The 23720-nt window shown below is 36.5% G+C and overlaps 1 protein-coding gene across 7 annotated transcripts; it reads left to right on the top strand.

Annotated features, from left to right (window-relative positions):
• The first annotated feature begins 381 nt into the window (after window positions 1-381).
• Window positions 382-18472, top strand: RBM45 (RNA binding motif protein 45). Of its 7 annotated transcripts, none has more exons than XR_005526502.1 (11): window positions 382-912; window positions 5127-5249; window positions 7540-7666; window positions 9771-9893; window positions 10652-10837; window positions 12979-13108; window positions 13282-13366; window positions 13575-13738; window positions 15431-15631; window positions 18007-18052; window positions 18216-18472. XR_005526502.1 is itself a non-coding variant. In XM_039222471.1 (11 exons), the coding sequence occupies exons 1-9, from the start codon at window positions 607-609 to the stop codon at window positions 15621-15623; spliced, it is 1437 nt and encodes a 478-aa protein (XP_039078402.1). In that variant the 5' UTR covers window positions 382-606; the 3' UTR covers window positions 15624-15631; window positions 18021-18052; window positions 18216-18472. The 7 variants fall into 7 exon arrangements, 6 of the variants coding, with proteins under 6 accessions (XP_039078402.1, XP_039078401.1, XP_039078404.1 ...); XM_039222471.1 differs by having other exon boundaries at window positions 18021-18052; XM_039222470.1 differs by lacking the exon at window positions 18007-18052 and having other exon boundaries at window positions 383-912.
• Window positions 18473-23720: the final 5248 nt, after the last annotated feature.

Here is a 23720-nt window from a genome sequence, read left to right as displayed (position 1 = left end):
GCCCTCAAATCCCCAAGGCTTATGGGAGCCGAGCACATCAGCAGATTGGTTCTGGTTTGGGCTCTCTTATTTGTATTTCTACAGTCTTTGGTAGTCCAAGGGCTTCCATGTTTTCATCTCGATTTTCTCAACAAATGAGGCTGGGATTGGATGATCTCAAAGGTTCTTTTTAGCTCTAAGACTATATGGTTTCTCACGTTATCCTATAGTGGTCGTCTATTGAGTTTATGACCTAAATAGCCAGTTTTAGAGGAAGAATGCTTGGCCTCCAGCGCTGGGAGGCCTGTGCACCAGACGGGCCTGTTCTGGCCACAGAGAATGAGGATTGCACACCTGACGCTTGAGCCTCGTTTCTCGGAACCGGACTCCTAGAGTGACTGGGTGGGCCTCCCCCACCCCGAGACGCTAGGGGGCGCTGGAGGCCGTTTCCCGGAAGCTGGCACGCTGCGCGGCCGGACAGCGCCGGGCGCCAGACCCCTGCGTCTTCCGGAAGCGGGGCCCCCGACCTGCAACGGCTGGGTGTGCGGCCACTGTGGTGGCGGGCGCGGCGGAAGAGAGGAGAACTGAAGCGGACCCGGGCCTGGCTCCCGCGCCAGGTGGAGCACCATGGACGAAGCAGGCAGCTGTGCGAGCGGCGGAGGCTTCCGCCCGGGCGTGGATAGCCTGGACGAGCCCCCCAACAGCCGCATCTTCCTGGTGATCAGCAAGTACACGCCCGAGTCGGTACTTAGGGAGCGCTTCTCGCCCTTCGGCGAGATCCAGGACATCTGGGTGGTGCGGGATAAGCACACCAAGGAGTCCAAGGGCATCGCCTTCGTCAAGTTTGCCCGCAGCTCGCAGGCCTGCAGGGCAATGGAGGAGATGCACGGCCAGTGCCTCAGCCCCAACGACACCAAGCCCATCAAGGTGCAGGTGCCCGGGTTGGGATGCCCGCGGGAGTGGGAGGGAATGGGCCTTCCTGCCCCCAAAGCCGTGTCAGGTGGGGTCGAGGTAGTACATCCGCTCCCTGGCGCGGAGTGGGCGGCACCTGGCATTCCGGGAGCGGGAGGAGGGGCGGATGGTGTGCGGCACAGGGTTTCTCGAGCCGCTCGGCCCGCCAGGCAGCACCCGGGTGCGGGCGGAACATCAGCCCAGACTTGGGCTGCAGAGCTGCGGTGACCGGGCCTCCCCGCACTCCCGCCGTTTCTAATCCAGAGCTCTGGCTTCCAAGGCCCACCTCTCAGAAACCTGTTTACCATGTATGAAAACAGATTTGTTTCCTTTTCCTCAGGTTGGTACGGAGTTTAGCAACTTGGTAACCGTGCGTTAAACTGACGTCTCTGGCATGGGGCGTTTTCCCAGTGCCAGACCAAAGTATGCATCTTTCTAATATTTGAGTGAAGGTGACTAAAGCTGCTGCTGTTGTATATTTGTCACATCGTTGTGATTTTAAAAATCATTTTAGGGGCGCCTGGGTGGCTTAGTCTGTTAAGCGACCGACTTTCGCTTAGGTCATGATCTCGCGGTTCGTGGGTTCGGGCCCCGCGTCGGGCTCTGTGCTGGCTGCCGTCTCAGAGCCTGGAGCCTGTTTCAGTCTGTGACTCCCTCTCTCTCTGACCCTCCCCTGTTCACGCTGTCTCTCTCTCTCCTAGAAATAAATAAAACATTTAAAAAAAATCATTTTAACCAAGCCCTCTTTGCCAAAGTATTGATGGCATACGCTTTGTAACTGCCACTTTTCTTTGAAAGCAACCCAAAATAAACTGCCTTAAGAAGAGCCAGATCATTGTGATGGCAGTGTAGTGGCACGATTATTAAATGTTTCTTTGAATGCTCATAGTTCACCCTGGAGGTCTTTATATTGAGTTCCCAAACTTGTGTAAAATTAACAAAACTGACAGGTGGCAGGAAGGATGATTTTGGTTATTTATTTTAATCTACGTTTTTAGCACAATGCTCTGCAGAGGGTAGACCCCTCCCCCCAATATATCCTGGTGGTCATTAGTAGACAAAATGTCCTTCGTTACTGGCTGTGGACTCAGTTCAGGACCCAGTTCTGAGGCTCTGACAGTCGCTTAAACTGTACCCTCCCCTGCCCTGTAGAAGTAGTTGCTATTATATGTAATTATGTTGGAGCCTTCCATAATTTTTTTTTTCCATGTACTATAGAGAACTGATGAGAATACTATTAATAGTGACTTTAATGAATGGAAGACAGAGAGAGAGTCAGTCTCTGGAGGTCTTCCCTATGCCTCCATCCACAAAAGAGAAGGAGCATAGGAATATACCAGCAATACAGTAGACCATAAACATTCCCTTTACTTCCACCTCCCCAGCCCTCTGAAATGGAGCAAAACAGATAAATGAATTGTAAGGCCACAGCACATACTAGATCAACTATTGGCAAACTTTTTCTGTGAAAGGACGGATAGTAAATATTTTAGGCTTTGTGACCACATGCAGTCTCTGTCACATATTCTTTGTTTTTAATAGCCCTTTAAAATTGTAAAAACAATTCTTAGATCATGGGCTATCGAAAAACAATAATCTGTGGTTTGTTGACTCCCCAGATTGATTTAATTTTTATCTCCTTCCAATTAAATTAACAGAGTTTTTATACTTTCTGTAGATAACCACAGAGATCTGTGGGTAACCCAAAAAGATCCCCCAAATCTGAAACCTACAGAATCCTCTTTCCTTGATTAAATTCCTACCAGAGAAGTAAAAGTCCCAACACCAAAATATTTCCTCGTTTTTAGCCACAGAGAAGTTATTCCCCAAGATAATTAAAGTTTAAGTTCTCTGTTTTTCACTTTTTGGTCCACTCCATTCCCGACTGAGAGTTGTTGCACTACAGGGCCTAGCTAGACTAAGTTCATTCTTTAGCTTGGTCTGTCGCCCCCCTGGAATGTAGTTTTTTGTTTGTTGTTAACATGTGGTTGTTGTTTTCTGTATTTCCAGTTAAATTAACACAGCTTCAACTTTTCTCATGTAGTTTGCTTTTGCAAAGTTCCAAAGAATCTTTAAGACAAGTAATTATAGGCCTAGGCCTACACCAGAATAGATGGCTGAGTAAGAGTTATTTTGTGACCAACTGGATTATCTGGAGGAAAGGGGTAAACCTAAAAAGTAGAAAAGTCTTAGTTTTTAGCTTTGCAAGAATGTCTCTTTAGAGCCTGTAGTCTGAACGTAAAATCTTGGAAGAAATCATCCATTAAGTGGTTAATTATTTTACATGTGTTCTGCTCAGACACTGCTTGCCTTAACGGAAATTTGAAACACTCCAGTCTTCTAAAATTTAGGAATTTGTGATTTGATGAAACCTTCAGTCTCAAATCTTACTTGAGATTCTCCCCTCCCCGCCCCCCCGTGTCTTCCCATATTCTTAAAGGTTTCCGATTTTATTTTTCTATTGATCATTCATTACTGATACATCCACTAGACTTCCTAGTGGGTCATTTCTATATTAATATTCTGTTACTAATACCTCATACACTGCTTGACACATAGTGTAAGTTTATTGAAGGAGTAACAGTAGACTCTATCTAGGAATATGTCTCTAGCTATATTTTGTAAACAAGGCCCTATACCTCTGTGAGAGCTGTTTTCCAAGCAGAGTACTTTATGCTTTAGTGCTTCTAAAGTCTTCTGGCTTTTAGGTTTTCTATCCTTTTGGTTGCTGCCTCCTGCTCTAAAATTCCATAAGCTCATGTTTTCTCATATTCAATTCATATACAGCTCCCCCTTTAAAGTAGAAGAAAAAAGAAGCCCTAAGGGCTTGTGGTGATCTATATTAATTTTATTAACATGTCTTCAAGTTATAAAAAACAAAACTAGTCATTAAAGTTTTTGTCCTTCTAGCTCTATAAACAAATCCACAATCCTAGTTAGAGATTTTAAAATTCCTCTAGGATAATATAAAACCAAAACAGTTTTATAAAATAATAATCTAATGTCATAATCCAAGTACTAATAATAATCCAAGTAGTCCAATGTCACAGGTGATGTTTCAGTAAAACTAAATTGCTAATAGTAGAAGATGGAGCCTGTGCATTTTCTTACTCACATAAATCATTTGTATGGTCACTGAGGCAATCCAGAATATGGTTATATTACCTTTTCTTAAAGGTAAATATTAGAAAGAAAACAATTAAAAATAAGACATCTTAGATTTAAGCTCAACTATGCCAATAATTACATTAAATACTAGTAGACTAGACATGCCAGTTAAAAGGCAGAGATTATCAGGAATTGGAAAAAAAGAAAAAAAGACCAAGATAAATACTATGTACAAGGGATACAAAGCAATTGAAAGTAAAAGGATAGAAGGTTAAAAAAAAAAAAAAGTAAAAGGTGTGATGTTGTACAAAATGGTCATCAACACAAGGAATATTAACAGAGATAGGATAATTTCCTAGAAATAAAAATATCCATCAAAAGTACCTAACAATCTCAAATGTTTATGCAACCAGTAATACAGCTTCAAAATACATTAAGCATGATTGGTGGAACCTGAAGGAGAAAGATAAATTCGCAATCAGATATTTAAACTCCTCTGGTAGTATATGATAGAACAATAAACAAAATCAGCAAAGATACATAATATTTCAAGAACACTGTTAATCAGCTATGTAACTGAGATCTATTGAAAATTGTACACAGCAGCTGCAGAGTACTTATTCTTTTTTAGTGCACTGGCTCGCCCTTGGTAAACAAAAATGCAAAAGTAAAAATACCCTTGGAAAAAACAGTGCAGACATTGGTACTATCTCATATACGAAGTCACTTTGGTAAAAATTGATTTAAAAAAACTTCTTGAGGGCGGAAACGGTGGGGGAAAGGGAGAGAGGCAAACCATGAGAGACTCTTGAATGCTGACAAAAACTGAGGACTGATGGATGTGGGGGGGAGGGGGGATGGGCATGGAGGAGGGCACTTGTGGGGATGAGCACTGGGTGTTATGTGGAAACTAATTTGACAATAAACTATTTGTAAAAAAAAAAAAAAAAACGTCTTGACAAGACCCTATTACATTGTGTTTAACCTAGCATGAATCTCATACTAATAATGAAGTAATTATTTCAGGAATAGGAAAATAGTTAACTGATATTTTTTACATTATTTTTTGGATTCTGTTTGTTGCTTAGGTTTTCATTGCTCAGTCCAGATCATCTGGAAGTCACCGAGATGTTGAAGATGAAGAACTTACAAGAATATTTGTCATGATACCAAAGTCCTACACAGAAGAAGATTTGAGGGAAAAATTTAAGGTACTTTTTTAATCAGCTGGCATCTATGATAACTTAACAATCCTAGATTACTTGTATGGTTACTAAATCTTAAGTGTTAGAGTATTACGTTGGTGATGGAGAATTAAATAACTATTTCTAAGTCATTTGTTTAATCTAGTTTTAAAATAGTAAACCTATAATAAATTAACTTTTTAAAAAACATGAAAACTGGAAAATATTAATGATGTTTCCCCTGATATAATGAACACACAGATTCAGGAAAATGAACTATAAAGCCCAGAATTTTAAGTTAGGTCACAACGTAGTAGGTGGTGAACCAAGATTTAAACCCAGGCTGTCTGAATCCAGAGTCTGCTCTTCGTCTTTACAATTTCAAAGCACCCTCTTACTACTCTGCTGCTCTTGTGTAGGGGGTAAGTCAAGCAAGCCTGAGTGTGTGAACTCTATTATCTATCTATATATAAAGCCTATGGCATGTTAATCTTGTACTTATTCACAGAAAGGCTCATCTTTTACAGAATTTTTGTCCTAAAGTTACGCCTTTGAAGGAGTTATATTTAAAGAAAAAAATCTACAGCTCTGAACAATATAGCAAGAGCTATAGTAATGACTAGATAGTAAGTGAAATTTGAAGATAATTTAAAAAAACTTTTTTTAGTGTTTTATTTATTTCTGAGAAAGAGAGAGAGGCAGCATGAGCAGGGGAGGGTCAGAGAGAGAGGGAGACACAGAATCTGAAGTAGGCTCCAGGCTCTGAGCTAGCTGTCAGCACAGAGCCCAACGCGGGGCCGGAACCCACAAACCGTGAGGTCACGACCTGAGCTGAAGTCGGACGCTTAACTGACTGAGCCACCCAGGCGCCTGCCCCCTTTTTTTTTTTTAACTTTTTGAATGTTTTATTTATTTCTGAGAGAGAGAGAGAGAGAGAGACAGCATGAGTAGGGGAGGGTCAGAGAGAGAGGGAGTGAAGATAATTTTAAATCTCTTTTTAGCCATTGACTTTTATATGTGATGATATACTTTCACTAAAAATTACTAAAAAGCAATTCTCAAATTGTTATGAGTTGTAATTTTTTATCAATTTTCTACTAATTTTCCCAGTACTATGAATTAGGTGAGCAACAAGTAAGAAAGAAAAGAAAGTAGTAAAAAGTAAATTTTTATCTTTTTCTGAGCAAATAAACATGACATTTTTATACAAATGAATAATGATTAAGTTGCTAATTGGGTGCATGAGAATTTTATGAAAATATGATAAACACTAACAGAGCACCTGAGCAGCTCAGTTGCTTAAGCATCCTGCTCTTGATTTAGGCTCAGGTCATAATCTCGTGGTTGGTGGTATCCAAGCCCTGTCTGGAACTCTGTGCTGATGGTGCAGAGCCTGCTTGGGATTGAAATAGTCTCTGCCCCTCCCCTGCTCACATATTTTCTCTCTCTCCCAAAAATAAATAAATATTTTTAAAAAATAAACACTAAGAATTTATATCCCATATTTCTCCCAACATTAAAAGTAAACTTTTACCCATATTTTTTACATAGAGAATTGATTGAGTAAACCTGTGTATTTTAGTGATATACTTTGAGATGCTTCTCTTCATAAGAACACACAATCAGTTATGTTAGAAGGCAGACAACTATAACTAATGTTTAGTTGTCCCAGACTCTGTATAAGTACTTTAGGTCTGTTAGTTCATTGAACTCTTAAAATAACCCTCTGAGGTAGATACAGCTATTAGCCCCATTTAAGAGATAAGGGATGGGCTCAGAGAGGATAACTAAGCTGCCCAGTTAATAAGGGACTAAGCCAGAGTTTGAATATGGAAGGTTCAATTCTAGCTTATAATCACCACTGAGAAAGACTTTGGAACTTTCCAAACCATGTATACATTCTGACTCTCCCTCCATAACTTAGGTAAGTTATTTGATTTCTCTGAGACCCAGTTTCCTTTTCTGTGAAATAGATTATATACTATATACACACAAACATAAACACACACACATATATACATACCCTTAAAGGATTATTGTTAACAATAAGGTAATATATGTAAAGCAAATGCTCAGAAAATGAAAATCATCATAATTTTGATTGTTATGATTTGTTTGTATTATTATTATGGTTCTTTTTCTAATGCCTCATTAGTTGTAACAGTTTGATTCCATTATTAAAAATGGCTATAAATTCTAATTCTGATTTCTAGTTTTGCTAAATAAAGGGTGCAAATAAACAAATTTTAAGTTCTGAAATAATCTGTTAAGTTATTGGTTTTGACTCCTCTAAGATCATTTCTTTTAACTCTCATAGGTATATGGAGATATCGAATATTGCAGCATTATTAAGAATAAAGTAACTGGAGAAAGTAAAGGCTTGGGGTATGTTCGATACTTAAAACCATCACAAGCTGCCCAAGCAATAGAAAACTGTGATCGAAGTAAGGATGTGTTCATTTAACATGTTGAAGACTTTCTTAAAACAATTATTCTAAATAACTGAATCTAATACTGCTTTTGCTAATAACCATGTCTGCTTATTTAATCCTAGCAATGGGGGTTTAAATGTGTATACCTGAGATGAAAATTATTTGGGGGCTATGATTAAGCTTTCATTGAGGCACTGTCTTGAAGAAGGATATGGGCAACTACATTAATTTAATAAGTGAAAATACTGTTACCATATTTTGGTTATTATTTCTATAGGTTGGGGGTTTATTTTAATATTTAAAAATTTTAAGTATTAAAAAACTGACTTACCCTTTCAGGCTTTTTTTAAAAAATTGTTTTTCTTTATATTGAAAAAACTCAAGTTTTCTGTAATATTTGTTCATATTTAACCTAAACGCTAATTAAAATTAAGTTTACTAGTAAACACATAGGTTAAGGATAGGATTTAGTGTAATATATGCCCATATAGGTAAATAAATATATACTAGGTTAATTTCAAGCTAGAAAGAAATTAACTGGCTCTTTTGCTGTTGCTGGTGTACATAATGAAGAATAAGAATTTTAAAGAAGCCAAGAAAAAGAGGCTTTATTGTCATACTTCTAGTTATATTGACCTTTAGAAATGATCAGTACTTTGTAGGCTTGAGGATATTATAAGGATGTATATGTACTGAAGAATTACTGCTAATCAATAGAATTCTTAGATAAACCTAAGGTACATACCAAAATTTTCTCTCAGATCCTTCTAAATTTCTCAGTCAGCGGGCATTAACTGAGTACCTATGATATACTTGGCAATATGTTAAGTAAAGAGATACAAAGGGAATACATAAAGCTTTTAAGGAGTTTAATTATATTGGGTAGCCAACATCTAATAGGCAAAAAATGGTTAAAGAATATTAGGAGAATTTTTTTTAATGTTTTTTGAAAGCAAGGAATATGTTTTATGTTCCTTTTTCTATCATTCCTAGTACATAGTACAGTTGTAGGCCCACAGTAAAGATTTATTGAGATTTCTATAAAAGATACTGCCATTTATAATAGACTCAATAAAAATTTGCTAAATGAGGAAATGTTTAAACTGTGTACTGTGGTCCATCGGTGGTGAAAAACAAGTGCACTGAGAGCACGAGAATACATCTAGAGGTAAGATTTACATCTGGTGTAAATGAGGCAGGACAGAAGGTGAGAACAGTGTTTGCAGAGGTCTAGAGCTAGAAACAAACATATCTTTGCTTAATGCTGTGAAGGCAACAGTCTGAATAAAGCGTAATATTGTTGAGAAATTGGGAGACAAGGTTAACTAAGTGCATTGGCACCATACATGAGAGATCATGAAGAGTTTGAACTTGGTCCACGTTAGGATTCCCTCGTAGATTGTTTTAAAAGGAGAAAAATAACTATTTTTGGACAGTTGATCTAAGTACAGTATCAAGGATGGATTTCCAGAGAAAGAATTCAAGGTGGCTAGTTTTATCTTTTTTGGAGCCAGTGAATAATATGATTGAAGCTACAAACCTTCTCCCTTGAAATATGCCCATGTGCACATATTTAAACATTTTGTTTAAAGTTTCAGAGGGCTCATGGAGCCTTCCCACCTTTTGAAGCTCATCCTTGAACCCATACTTAAAACCAGAGGCAGAGAGACCAGTCAAAGAGTTGTTGTAATTAATTGAGGAAATCTAACTTAGAAATAAAAGGAAATTGGAGTAAAATATAACATCTTCTAACTATATTTCAAAGGAAGAATCTTGCTGACAGGTTGGATGTGAAAAGCCCTGTAGAAATTTGATGTTGACCGAGGGAGAGTCAACAATGCTGTTACTTTGTAGCAGGGGGAGATCGAGAAGGATGGAATAGACTTGCTGATCTTGCATGTCTGCGTTGATCCATAATTTGGGATGCTTGCTCTTTTTATTTAATCTTTGTCATCTTCGAAAAAGAGAAGAAGTAGGTCTGGTGCAGATGGCCTTCATATTGATTTTGTTTTATGCAATTGGAGTCACAAAGCTAAGTAAAGCACTAGCAATAATGTATATTTGCAGGCCTGTTAAATTTGCTATCAAGTTTGAAAGTCATGGGTTCTTTTTTCAGGTTTTAGGGCAATCTTGGCTGAACCTAAAAATAAAGCATCTGAATCTTCCGAACAAGACTATTATAGTAACATGAGGCAGGAGACATTGGGGCATGAACCTAGAGTAAATATGTTTCCATTTGGTGAGTAAGCTATTCTTTATTTTAATAGTATAAGTAGTATATACAGCCCGATTTGGATTATATAAAATATTCTTTTATCAGTAGTCTGTAAATCTCAGTGAGTTAAAATTAATGTAGTAGGGTTTTTTTGAGAAGTTTGTCATGACTCCTTATGTCCTTAAGGTATAACATTTGTTTAACTGATTTCCAGTTGTAGTTTTCTGTGCTTATGTATTTGGATACTAAACTATGTCACTGCCACTTTTTTGAGTGAGCTTCTGCCTCTGTGTAGCCGACCAAAAAGTATGAAAGACATCTACTTCTATCTCCTGAGAATGATTCCTAAGATTTTTATCTCTAAGATACTGCTGCGTTAAAATTAGGGCTAGAGAAAGGAGAGGAATGACAAAAGTAGAAGCCAGATGAAGGGGAAAATAAGTGACAAAAAATAAGGCCCGTAAATGCTATTTGGCATAACTCTCTATTAGGTGAAACGCTTGCCATATTTTGTAGTTTTGCACACTAAACGTATTCCTGTGAAGTTAGACTACACATTTCTACTTAAATTTCTGTGTCAAAGGTACAGGAGTGGGAAGAGTTGTCTGTTTCCTCACCATCGGCCCCTTCTGATAGTGCTAATGACCAAGAGCATACTACAAAACGCAGGTCCTTGGTACAATGCAGTGGACTTAATGACAGTTCAGCTTCCTGTCTAGTACCTAAATGTTAAATGAATTCTCGATTGTATAGAAATTTAAAGATATACTTTTTTTATATTGTTGGAGAACAACAACCTGAATTTTCAAGTTTTGACAAGAATGACAACAGAGGCCAAGAAGCTATCTCCAAACGCCTGTCAGTTGTATCAAGAGTTCCTTTCACTGAAGAGCAGCTTTTCAGTATTTTTGATATAGTACCAGGATTGGAATACTGTGAAGTTCAACGAGATCCTTATTCTAATTATGGTAAAATAATGTCTATTATTTTTTAATATACTGTATTTTGATAAAATGTCTTTTCTCCAGTGGTACTTTTTATGTCAGATACTCTTTGTTTGATGACTTTATGTTTCCTTTTTCCAGTTTAAATTTTCAAATGCAGTGATACCTTAATAAATAACCCCCTGGGAATATAGCTCCTTTAAGCAAAGGCATTTATTTATTTATTTATTTATTTATTTTTATTTTAATTCTCATAAAATAGAGCATTCTCTGTTCCCATTTATATAGCCACAATACCTGAGGATGGAGACTTTGTAGTGCTGACTAATGCTGGGCAAAGTTATAAAACCCTTAAAGTTTCCTCCTCATCCCTAAGTCTCTCTCTCTCTCTTTTTTTTTTTTTGACCTTATACCTATAAAATAAAAAAAAAAACTCCTTCCCTTCATTTTAAGTATTTAATCGCTCTATTTCTCTCTCTGTTTTTTCCTAGTCTTAATTGAAGGAAGGCTCTATCTACTATCAGCCATTTGAACTTCTTACCTAGTTAATTGGTTAAACCTGATATCTGGTGTTGACTTAACCATCTTTGTAATTTTTAAGGTTTTTTTTTTCTTTTTTAAGACATGGAGTCATTGTGGCACAATGGAAAATGGTTGGCATTCCATTTTGCACCTGAGTCAGGTGCAAATCCCAATACTGGCACGTAGCTCTGAGACCTTGGCAAATTGCTTATCCTGTCTGAGCCTTTCTTTCTTCATATGTAAAAGAGGAGTATTAATAACCATCTGTACCAGGGTTAGATAAGAATTAGAAATAAATGCTATATGTAGAATACCTAATGCAAGTCCTGGCACATCTATGCACTCAGTAAGTCTGGGCTTGTCAGTTTCTTTTAAAGAATTTGAGGTAAGGAGATACAGAGAAGTCATACCTGCATCTGTACCAGTCCTATAGATACACTTGATTTAGTGCTTTTAGAGTGCCATGGTGTGAGGGTAAGTAGGAATGTGAGTCAGGTCTTGTGGGCTGACGGGCTTGGAGTGGAGTAGTACCCACACTTCACACATCCTCACTAGTACTCTACCCGGCACTGGTCTGTTAGCAGGACTGCATCTGAACCTACTTTGGATCATCTCCAACCTTAACCAGCCTTAGACTATCATTCTTCATTCTGACTATTTTGTGTGCACACAATTTGTATTTTCTGGCACATTCGTTGATATGTGTAATTTTATTTGTTCTCTATGTCTTTCCCTTTTATTTGTTATGTTGAAATGTATTTGTTCCTTTACCTTCTGTATTGTTTCTCTGGTTGAATGTGTCTGATAAATAAATATATGTGTTATTGGAACACTTTTTTTGCTGATAGAGGAATCATCATATAAAGTTCTGTCTGAGTTGGTTTTATATGTTCATTTGCTTTCTGAGTTTTAATTTCATTAAAATGTTAGGATGTTTGGGTTTAGACAGGAACATTAAATGTCCCCACAGTGGGTATTATAAATAAATTATGAAAATTTTTGTTTGTGTTAAAAGCTTCTGGGCTTTCTGTATAAGGACTCCGGTATAAAATTATACCCCACTTCGGCATCATCCTCCTGAATTGAAATCTGTTTTCTTAGCTGAAAGCTCTCCAAAGGAATGTGAAATCTATGACTTCTGATCTAAGATCCTCTGTTCCCTACCTTTTGTTTTGCATACATATCACTTTTCCTTTCTCTACCACTGTAGCTAGCCAGATGATTGTAGATGCTTATCAGACTGTATATTCCCCTCATTTCATTTCCTGCTCAGTATGACAGGGAAAATTTTAGAATTTCAAAGAAATAAAATTTAAGAAAAACTGGTTAGTTTTAGATGTGTCTGTAATATAAGAAGCACCAATATCCTAAAATTAAATTCATTGGACAGAACTTATGCTAGTCATTTCATTTTCCTTAAAATATCATGTTTATATTTTTAACAAAATCCAGTTTGGACTTTATAGGAACACAGCTGTTGCACATACATATAAAAAGAACTTTGTTTTCTGACCCATTTGATTCTGTATTTACTGGTTGTGTGATAGTAGGATATTTCTGAATTGTTTCATTTTTGTGGCAACACAGGCTTTAGGTACCCTCCCTGTTTACTTTTTAATTCCTGATTCTCTACTTTGTTTTAGGTCATGGAGTGGTTCAGTATTTTAATGTAGCATCAGCTATTTATGCAAAATACAAGTTACATGGATTTCAGTACCCTCCTGGGAATCGGATAGGTGTTTCCTTCATTGATGATGGGAGTAACGCAACAGAGTAAGTACCATTCCAGGAGGGTCTGAAGCAGGGCTTTGGGCGGACATAATATGACTTAAAGAATAAAAATAGAAAGCAGTTGACCTCTTGGGTGAGGAAGTCACACAAAACAAGTTACGGGTAAGAGACTGAATATTTCTAGTTCTCTGTAAATTATCAGTTCTTATCTCCAGTCTTCTTAGAAAAATGGCAACGCAGATGGTAGCGGCACAGCTTGCATCCATGGTGTGGAATAACCCAAGTCAGCAGCAATTTCTGGTAAGTAGGTAAGAATTTAACGTCCATAGTACATCAATAGGGTATGTAATAAATGTGGCCTTTGTTTATTACCTATGTAAGAAAATTTTCAGAGCTGTAGTAAAAGATCACATAGGAGCCATGATATGTATATCGCTTTAGCTCTTGGCTTTAAAATCCTTAAAGTGCAGTTTTTCTTTTTCTTGTTTTGTACCTAACTCTTCAACAGCAATTTGGAGGAAATTCTGGATCACAGTTGCCTCAAATCCAAACAGATGTTGTACTTCCATCATGCAAAAAAAAAGCCCCTCCTGAAACTCCTGTGAAAGAAAGACTTTTTATCGTGTTTAATCCTCATCCTTTACCTCTAGATGTATTAGAGGATATATTCTGGTAAGATTTCAGTTCCACAGAGTTACGTTTTATAATATAATTTATTTAAACCAGTAATTTAAGCCCTCTCACAGTCTTGAAGCTTCCTATATCCAATACTTAATGAGGTAGAAATCATTTGTTCTGGAGTTTAAAAATTCCTTATTTATATCACCTTTTACAATATATGATGATTTCCTTCTTTTCTGTTTACACATCCTAAGTCTCCACACAGAATTTCTGATTTTCTTTTAAAGACATAAAATATAACAGTATTGTTTTGAAAAGTTGCATGCATAAAATGGACAAATCATTTGTCTCTTGGTAGGAAATACATCTGTATAGACCTGTGCTCTAAAATTCTTTTTACATATCTTTCCCTTTGTAGTAGTATTTCACCTGAACAGTTTACTAAGCATTTTCTATTTTGTCAGCACTCTGTTGGATCCTTAAGTATATTGAGTAGGGGTGCCTGGGTGGCTCAGTCGGTTAAGTGTCCACCATCAGCTCAAGTCATGATCTCATAGCTTGTGGGTTCGAGCCCCGCATTGGGCTCTATGCTGACAGCTCAGAGCCTGGAGCCTCCTTTCAATTCTGTGTTTCCCTCTCTCTCTGCTCTTCTCCCACTTGTGATGTCTCTCTCTCTCTCAAAAATAAAACGAAAAAAAAAGAATTATATTAAGTAAACAATTACCTGATTGTAAGGAAGAGTATATAATAAATATAGAAAAAGGGAAGGTACTTGTTTACTTTTGTTTTTTTAATAGAACTCCTTTAATCTTAACTCTTTTCTTTTTGGTCTTTTTCCTCTTTGCCTTACAACAGTGTTAGCGAATTAAAAAAAAAAAAATAGAAAGCTCATTGAACAATGCATAAAAATATCAGTAGTTCATTTAACTGACTCATGTAGTTTATTTCTTGAGCATCTCCTTTGTGCCAGGCAGTCACCATGCTATGTGCAAGAGACATTGTGTAAACAAAATGTATTATGTAAATAAGATATGGTAGTCCTTGTCCTGTGAGAGCTAATCTCATGTAGGAGACAGACAAGTGAGTAGGATATTACAGCCTAGTGAATATGGTATTGTTACAGCCTAGTGAGGTTAGTGTTAAAAGGAATGTACAAGCAATGAAATACGTGACAAGCGCTTCTACCTTTAAGACTGAGAAGACGTCTTAAAGAAGCAAGGTATAATGGAGGCCCGATAGATAACAACTTAGCTAGAGAAGAAAGGAGGGCATTCAGATAGTTATTTCTGCAGGAGAGAATGTGAAAGGAGATCATTAGAATATGGAATTTGAGAGACTGTGAGGGAGGGTGAAGCGGGAGAGAACAAGGCCCATGTCAAGAAAGGCTCACAAACTCTGTTAGGGAGTTTGTCCTTACCCTGGAAGGGAATTTTAAGGAGGAAATAATCGTATCTGTGTTTTAGAGAGATCACTAGGAAGACAGGTTAGGGAATAGAGTGCAGAGAAACAAGGGAGGAATGTATTCGAGTGTTCCAAGGAAAAGATCATGACCGGCTGAATGAGGAAGGAGACCTGAGTGAGAAATGAGAACTTGACTATAGAGAACATGCTTGAGAAGGAAGATTGGTTTGAAGTTTGGATGTGGGGAGAGGAATGGAAAAGGAGTCCAGAATGGACCCCAATTTTTAGACCTAAGCAGTTGTATTTTTATCAATTTCAGTTGATTTTTTTACTTTGTTTCAGTCGTTTTGGTAACCTGATCGAAGTGTACCTTGTGTCAGGAAAAAATGTGGGGTATGCCAAGTATGCAGATAGAATAAGCGCCAATGATGCCATTACTACTTTACATGGAAAGATCCTGAATGGAGTCAGACTTAAAGTTATGTTGGCAGATTCCCCTAGAGAAGAATCTAACAAACGACAAAGAACTTACTGATTCTTGAGGTAAGCCCTTTTTAGTTTGAATTTTAAAAACATATTGGTAAAATATTATAGCCAGAGGAATATGTGTAGAGTTTCTTTTTAGGGATTTGGAAGCTATCAGTTAAAAGCTTTGGGACTTAGAAAAGCTTGGCTGTAAAACCACAGCTCAGGTTAATTTCACAGTATATTTTTTATACTTGAATTTTGTAAATTTAAAACGAATGTTTTTGATGTCTACTGGGAGAATATTTTTGCCCTTCTAAAAAATAGAATCTGATTTCAATATAGAAAATTAAATAGTAGCTTTTTTTGTTTTTGAATGTCTTTGATGTTAAGAATTGGACTTTTAACTATATGCTTATGTAACTTTAAAATTGAAATAGTTCTAAAGATATTTTTAACTTGAGGGATTAATGTCTTCAGTTATAAATTAATGTATAATGGCCTTTATTAACAGCGTTTTAACATATCGCTGGTGAAATGCCTAAAAAACAATGTCAAATATATGTGTTTTTGGACCTTTTGAACTTAAATATTGTTTTTTTTTGGGGACTTAAATTTGTAAGTTCGTGCATTAAAACTACACATTCAAAAAGTATTCTCATATGCATATTTGCATTAAAAAAAGAACCTGGACAATTTACCAAAAACTCTTGTCTATTATAATGATACATACAGCCATATGAATTTCTTTAATTTTCAGAAATCAAACATAGATTTCGTTTTCTGTGATATTCAACTCTCATCTGCATGGTTTAGAGAGAAATTCTCTAAAGTAGAAATGTTCAGCTCTTTCACTTTATTATTCTGGAAATGAATTCTGAGTTTTAGGGGAAGCTGACCGTTTCCCTATTCCCACACATACCGGCTTCCCAAGTCCACTGCTGGTCAAATGATAGCAATGGGCAAGCACTTTAGGTTCACTTTGAAGTTACTGACTTGAAAGCAAACTTCTTTCTACATTAGTTTTCTTACTGAGCAATTATGGCAACTAGCAAGTATCAGAATGGATTGTCTCAAGCCTTAGTGCTGATGACCTCCTAATAGAGCAAGTCAGGTGATGAATTCCTCCTACCTAGAAGGCATTTGGCAATATTTGGACCCATTATGAGTAATCCTAATTTAGAAATGTCTTCTAGTATTTTATCTAATTTTAATATCCGTTCCCATTTCACCATACAATGCACAAATGTTAAAGTGCCAGTGAAAATGACTTAGCAAGTCCTTCAAACAAAACTGTTTTTTTATGTTTACAAATAAAATGTTAAGACCTTAATTCTGGTTAGACTGCTGTCTTCTAAAATAGCACACACACAAAAATAGCACAAACACAAAAATGTGTTTGAGCCTTTGAATATTTTAATATATAGGTAAAAATTATTTTATTAAAAGAATCTTTGTCCTTAAAAAGTACAATAATATTAAATTCTTATGGGGAAAATATATGAATTATTCTTGTGGTTGAGCCTTTCCTGGTGATTATTTACACAATATAAAAATATTAGACTCAAAAATCATGAGATCTGGCTTGGAATTCTAGCTCTGATACTTGACTGCTAGGGCAAATCTCTTCACCTTCCTGGTCTGATTTTCTTAATAGAGAAATGAATCAGCAAGTCTTTTAAATAATGTTTTGCAAGTGTGAGCTAAAACTTTTGCATTGGTGATTTCAGTGAAATCTTTGAGATGTCATCTCATCCAAATGGTCAGAAACTAAAAGTTTAATATTACAAACTTGGACAGCTGGTACTGTGGGAATGAAGCTTTATCATACCACATTTTTCCCTGTAAAAGTGGCACACCTTCATCCCATTCCCCCCATTATATAGGAAGTGCATATACTTCAGCATGACTCTTCATAAAATATAAATCTGTCCATTTCCCCTTTATTGACCTGTTGTACCTATTCAGACCAAAGATAAAGTAGGGTCAGATTAGCTGGAAATAGTGGGAAATAATGTTATATTGGCTTTAAATGTTTTTAAATTTATTTTTGCTGTAGATTTCCTATTTACTGTGGACTCCAATGAGATTATCCTCCTTTGTTGGTATATCAAATATATTATTTTAAGGTTCAATAAAATAATACGGAAGAGTTTCCCAAGTTTTACATGAAAATTGAAATCCTTTGGAGGGGGAGCATTTTTTTAATTTGTTTCCTTAATTTCAAGAGGACACAAGCACCACTCAAAGGTTGGTTCCTTTATCTCTGAGGAATAGGCCTAGGATTAGGTGAGCTACACCTATGAAATAGGAAAAGAAACTGAGTACAACTTTGAAAGTAATTGAGTTCTATTTTGAGCTAGGTTTGATGTACAAAATATGTTTCTCTTTCTATTTGAGGAAAATAAATATTTTAGTATTTCAGAGCATCCTGATTTTATATTAATTCACAGCATTTTCCCTCCAGAAATTCAGTACCTGCTTACATCATCCTTCTGAGTAAGTTTGGTTTTGCTTATTTGGGGGCATCATTGATTAAGTAAGCAAATAACATTGGTTATTTTGAAATACAGGAAATTCCTAACGTTTTAGGAATACTATATACAACAGCTGTTTCCTTTCAGGTGATGATTTTCATACTTGTGTTGTGTTCTTTCTACAGAACAAAGACTAAATAATGACATAATCCTCAGCTGACTGACTGAAAATGTGACTGGACGCACTCCCTGTGGACAGTTGACAGCTTTTTTTTTCATATACCTGGTAGTCTGTGCACACCATTGTTTTGTCTGGGGAGCACGAAGTGTTGACATGAATTTTTGAATCCACACGTCAGTGCTAAAACTAATATAATAGTTGTTTCTTAGAGCAATATGTTGTTATGTGTAGCAGAAATAAAGTTTTCTTTGCTTGACTAAATCATGCCTTATTTATGTGAAAGAAGTGTTTAGAATTTAAATGACATATTTCATTGATTTTGAGATGCACATTTTTTCACACCTTTACACTTCCGAAATTGGAAACATCTTGACACTGATTATGTGCCATACTGAATTGACAGCCTGTTTTTATTTCTCAGTGGAACACAAAATAAAGGTGCTTCCTTCAGTCAGTTGCATCTTAGACTCAATAAAATATGGTAATTGCTCAACCTACACAAGCAGATTGGCTACTTACACTTTAAGACAAGAGCCAAAAGACATATCATTAGAAATATTTTATACTGTATTTTATAGTTATATCAAAATTTATTGGTAATTTTGTAAAGATCTTTTAAGATTATAGAGCAATGGTGATTAAAAAAAAGTTTTAAGTTGTTGATAAGTTTACATAAATATCAGTGGCCTTGCGGGAGGGTGGATATTTTCCCTTTATAAATGCAAGATATAATGGCCACTGCAAAAATATGACATGTAAGTAGTTTCAGAACAGATTATGATAGAAAGAAGAGTCATTTCAAAAAAAAAAAAAAAAGATTAAAAATTAGGACCCTACTGTGCTTGTATTTTGAAAATCCAAGGAAAATCTTTAGCTGCTGTTAAGGTGAATGATATATATCAAAAAGATATATCTAAATCAAAAATTCAGCATGTTAAAGATATTATAAGTGGTATGTAGTTATTAAAACCCCTGCATTACCTCCTCCTACCTTTCACATTCTGAGTTAAACTGAAAATAATAAAAGATTAAATTCACTGGGCATAATAAAGTATTGCATAATTTGACATCTCCATTTAAAAGTTAAAAATCTTTTTTTTGAATCGGTAATTTTAGTAAATTGAGATAAAACTTCCAATCTCATCTTCCAAGGCAGGACTTACTGAAAGAGAATGGAATCTATGTGAACCAAAGAGCATATTTTATCTTTATTTTTTATTTATTTATTTTGAGAGAGAAAGTGTGCGCGAGCATATGTGGGAAAGACCAAGGGAGAGAGGATCTTAAGCAGGTTCCATGCCCAGCGCGGAGCCCAATATGGTGCTGGATCTCAGGACTGCGAGATCATGACCTGAGCTGAAATCAAGAGTTAGTCACTTAACCAACTGAGCCACCCAGGCACCCAAAAGGGCACGTTTTTTAAAGAAAGCAAATGTTCTCATTCAAAATGAAAAACCTAAGTGAGGAGAGTTGATTAATTACCGACAGGTAGACTTATTCATCCTAAGCTCACTTACTGCACACGGAGTTCCATTTTCACAGGTCGGAGCCAAACGGTGCCCTCCAGGTTATCAGTCTCTACCAATCAAGTAATGCGTGAATACTCCTAGTAATGTTCCTGCCAGCTGGTTAATCGAAACAGTGTAAAAGTACAGAGGGAGTTCTCTTAACTCGTACCTGAGTCCATTGCATCTTTGGTTAATCCTCATAATTGACAAAATACAATTCCCTACAATTATCACCTTATTATAGGTTTTTCACTGGACCAAATAGAAGAAGCTGAATCTTTCAAGTGATAGCTATCACACCCTCCTGCCCTCCAGATTTTCTGTTTGCAATAAGTAATTCCAGTTTTTCCATGCTGCATTTAATGTCAGATAGCCAGTTTCAGCAAACAGATTTATTTCCTTGATTCCTTCATTTAAATTCTAAAGAGACTTGGAGAATAGTTCTCTGCCTACGAAACACTGCTTTTACAGTGCAGCCGCCTGTTGTGTTTTCCAGCTGCATGTCTCAGTTCTCTTGCAGGTGAGCCCTAAAACTTTATTTTGAAAAGCCAGAATGTCACATTTTTCTTAAAATGAAGTTCTAGAACCTAAGATACAGCATTTAATAATCTAGTACTTATGTATTTACTTAAATGTTTACTTCTCAAATGCACTTTGGATATAAGAACAAAATACTGTATTTAGATACTTAAATGCTTTGCATATGTCAGTTCCTAAAATTGCCAACATAATGGAGTTTTTATTAGGTGTGTATTTCTTTAATTTAAAAAGGAAAAAGATGTTAAGCAATTCAGATCAGTAAACTTTTCTTTCAAATATGTGGTTCAAATATAAATAGCATTTAAAGCAAAGCCTGACCAAAACTTTTTTATAAATTTATTGTCAGGTCTTTTACGGTGGGTTACAGATGCTGAAAGCATGTATCAGATCTGCTGTTTCTAGAGCACCATGTCCCATGCTATGTTCCTTGCAATACTAATGTCTTGAAAGAAGTCAGTTACTGTTCTTTAGGGAAGACATTTTCATGGTCAAATATAGTTAGAAAATGGTTGTTATTGCACAGACAGTTTTGACCGTGAAACTTCTCTGAGGCTTTAATGTGCTTATGTATACTGTCCCTGTATCTCCAGAAGAGGAGCATAATCTGCACTGTGAAATGTGTTTTTAAAGGCACACTACTAACAGGGCAATGATATAACAACAAATGCATTTTAGGAAAGTTTCTTCTAGCATGTATACTGCTTTTATTCAATGGTAGTGGTGCAGTTTTATTTTTTTTATGCTTTTTTTATCCCATGCTTTTTATGCTCTATGAAAAGCTAATGCAAAATACGAAGGAAATTATTACTCTAAAATTTTCTCATTCTCTGAATTTTAATTATCTTTTAATTGGTACCTACATGGTATCAATGGACAAGAGGTACAGTAAGAGATTTTACCACTAGGTGGTGATAAACATTGCCACTCAGAAAGGGTGAACTGCCGCATTCCGATGTTATTTATTTAAGGCCCTGAGCTTGAAATGACAGGATTTGTCATGTGTAAGTGGTTCTTAAATTTCAGCGTCTACAAGGATCACCTCAAGTATTTGTTTAAAATACGGGTACACTGAGTCTGCAGGTTTGGGGATGAGTTTCTCAGCAAGCTTCCTAAGTGATTTAAGAGGGTAGTCAATGGCATTGGCTTTGCAGTATACTAGCCTAAAGAGATTCTGTATGTTGGACTTTAAACTGGACTATTGTAAAAGTAAGACACTGAGAAGTTTCTAAGTCTTTTTACCTTAAGCATGTTTTAGAATTGAGCATCTGTTTTAATATCAGTTAAATATGTGTTACAATAAAAAATTGAAAAACAAACAAATATCAAGATACCAGGCTGGCTTTTTCATGTTAGCAAATATTTCTTGATGTTTGTATGGGATGGTAATTATTTTATTTTTGCCACCCAAAGCTTCTACCTAATTTTATTTCCTATCTACTTTTATTTTGAAGTGAATTATTTTCATAAATTACCATCAAAGATTTTAGCTCAAAAGAAATATGTACATATATGTCATTCTTTTTTTTAATTTTTTTTTAAATGTTTTATTTATTTCTAGGAGAGAGAGAGAGACAGCGTGAGCAGGGGAGGGTCAGAGAGAGAGGGAGTCACAGACTCTGAAACCGGCTCCAGGCTCTGAGCTGGCAGTCAGCACAGAGCCTGACGCGGGGCTCGAACCCACGAACTGCGAGATTATGACCTAAGCGAAAGTCGGACACTTAACCGACTAAGCCACCCAGGCGCCCCATTCTTTTTAAATGACAAAGGGTCATGAAGGGGTTGTACTTTCTGATCATCAGCGTGTATAAAACTGAAAAAGAATGATCACAAGAGTACAGAAATGTATGTGTATGTATCTGCGTATTTTTACAGTCCTACAGTGAATCTTCTTATGAATTCGCTTTTGGGGCACCCAGAAACTGTTGATTTATCAGTGCAGTTGAATTTTCAGAAAACTAAAACTCAGTGAGGTCAAGAATGAATGAAATATTTATATAGCCTTTTCATGCAGCGGTATAGCCACATGCAAGTTTTCTTTCTTTTTCCGTATGTGGATGGTAAGCTCTATTAAAATCATAGCAACTATTTTCACGTATGATTTCAGTAAAGAGAGAAAACATAAAGGTCATCTTTATTAGATAAGTTTTATTTTAATATTCGAATTCTAATAAATGGATGCATTATTTCCTTTTCTAGAAACAGTAACTCAAGAACATATGGATCCTGGGAACTGAAGGTATGGTATAACCAGGGGATCAGATAGAAATATTCAGTTAACATATGAACATGCAGCTCACTCATGATAATTACCATGTTTTCACTATATTTAAAGTAGAAAAGACTTGTCCTCCGTAGAATATGGGTGACCCATTATACTTTGAAAAAATTACCAGACCCTATGAAAATCCATTCGAGTGGTGGTCTCTCACAGGAGAAGGGAATCCTGTGACTGTGGTGTCTGGATTGCAGCCAGTATCAGATGTCAGGGCCCATGGGAGCTGGTGAACTTGCCAGCTGACAGGCTGCAGCCGCTGCAGGGTCCCAGAGGTGCCTTGCTGACTATACAGCTGCAGGAGTATTGGAAGGAAGGCACCAGAAGACTCTTTTAGCATATCATTTGTATTTGATCTACAGAAATCGGGAACTGTGTGAAAACACGAGTGCTGTTTTCTATAGAAATTAGGAAAATATTGAGCATGAAAGGATAACCAAAGTGCTTACTCACAGACACTCCTATGAATCTACACTCTTAATTTTCCTGCCTCTACTCCATTTCCAATTTTGTAGGTGAATACTGTTGCTGCTAACTGATTTTTCTTGCTCCCATACTATCATTTTTCAGCATTAGTAATACACAGGTCATAATATTCATTAGCACAGAGTTCTTAAGGGGTTTTTGTGTCCTCTTATTTTTTGTTTGTTAAATGCCAAAAGGAGAATTAAAGTAACCTAAAGTCATCGAATGAAGATCATCCTTATTTACTGGAAGATCTGATATTACATAAAAATACATCATTTAATTTTTCTCCTTTCGTCCTTGGTAAAGTCTGTCTTTTATATTGGGTTTTGGCACTAGAAAATAGTTTTTACATTCTTAAATTACTGGTCCTTTGGCACAAGAGACTTCCTTCCTCCTCCACATTAGTACATTAGTAACTCAAGAATGTGATATTTGGGGGACAGTGGAGAAGGAGATTGCAATTTGTTACTTGTAGAACTGACTTTAGGAAGAATCTGCAGCAGTTGCTGAAAACGAACTGGCTAGCCTGCGTTGGTAATGTCAGAAATGGGCCAACAATGACAAGAAAAGAACATACTGGAGATACAGTACCCATCTTTGTTTTACTGTCACAAACTACTAAGGCCCATCTACCATTAAGTACTGTTTTGGCTTAATCCTTCCCCCAGAAACTCCTAACAGAGTTCATTTCCTTTCACTTTTACCCCGAATTTTGGAATCC

The sequence above is a fragment of the Hyaena hyaena genome, unplaced genomic scaffold (assembly GCF_003009895.1).
Source record: "Hyaena hyaena isolate Hyena2069 unplaced genomic scaffold, ASM300989v1 scaffold_1137, whole genome shotgun sequence".
Classification (NCBI taxonomy): Eukaryota; Metazoa; Chordata; class Mammalia; order Carnivora; family Hyaenidae; genus Hyaena; species Hyaena hyaena.
The sequence above is the reverse complement of the archived record's forward strand: the minus strand, read 5'-3'. Positions and strand labels throughout refer to the sequence as shown.

What these genes read in the sequence shown, in the direction of transcription:
- RBM45 (XM_039222471.1), top strand. Translation starts at nt 607, where the DNA reads ATGGACGAAGCAGGCAGCTGTGCGAGCGGCGGAGGCTTCCGCCCGGGC. An exon ending in AGTAAATATGTTTCCATTTG is followed by an intron (nt 9,894 to 10,651) that starts GTGAGTAAGCTA and finishes TTTTTTATATTG; the next exon opens with TTGGAGAACAACAACCTGAA. An exon ending in GTATTAGAGGATATATTCTG is followed by an intron (nt 13,739 to 15,430) that starts GTAAGATTTCAG and finishes ACTTTGTTTCAG; the next exon opens with TCGTTTTGGTAACCTGATCG.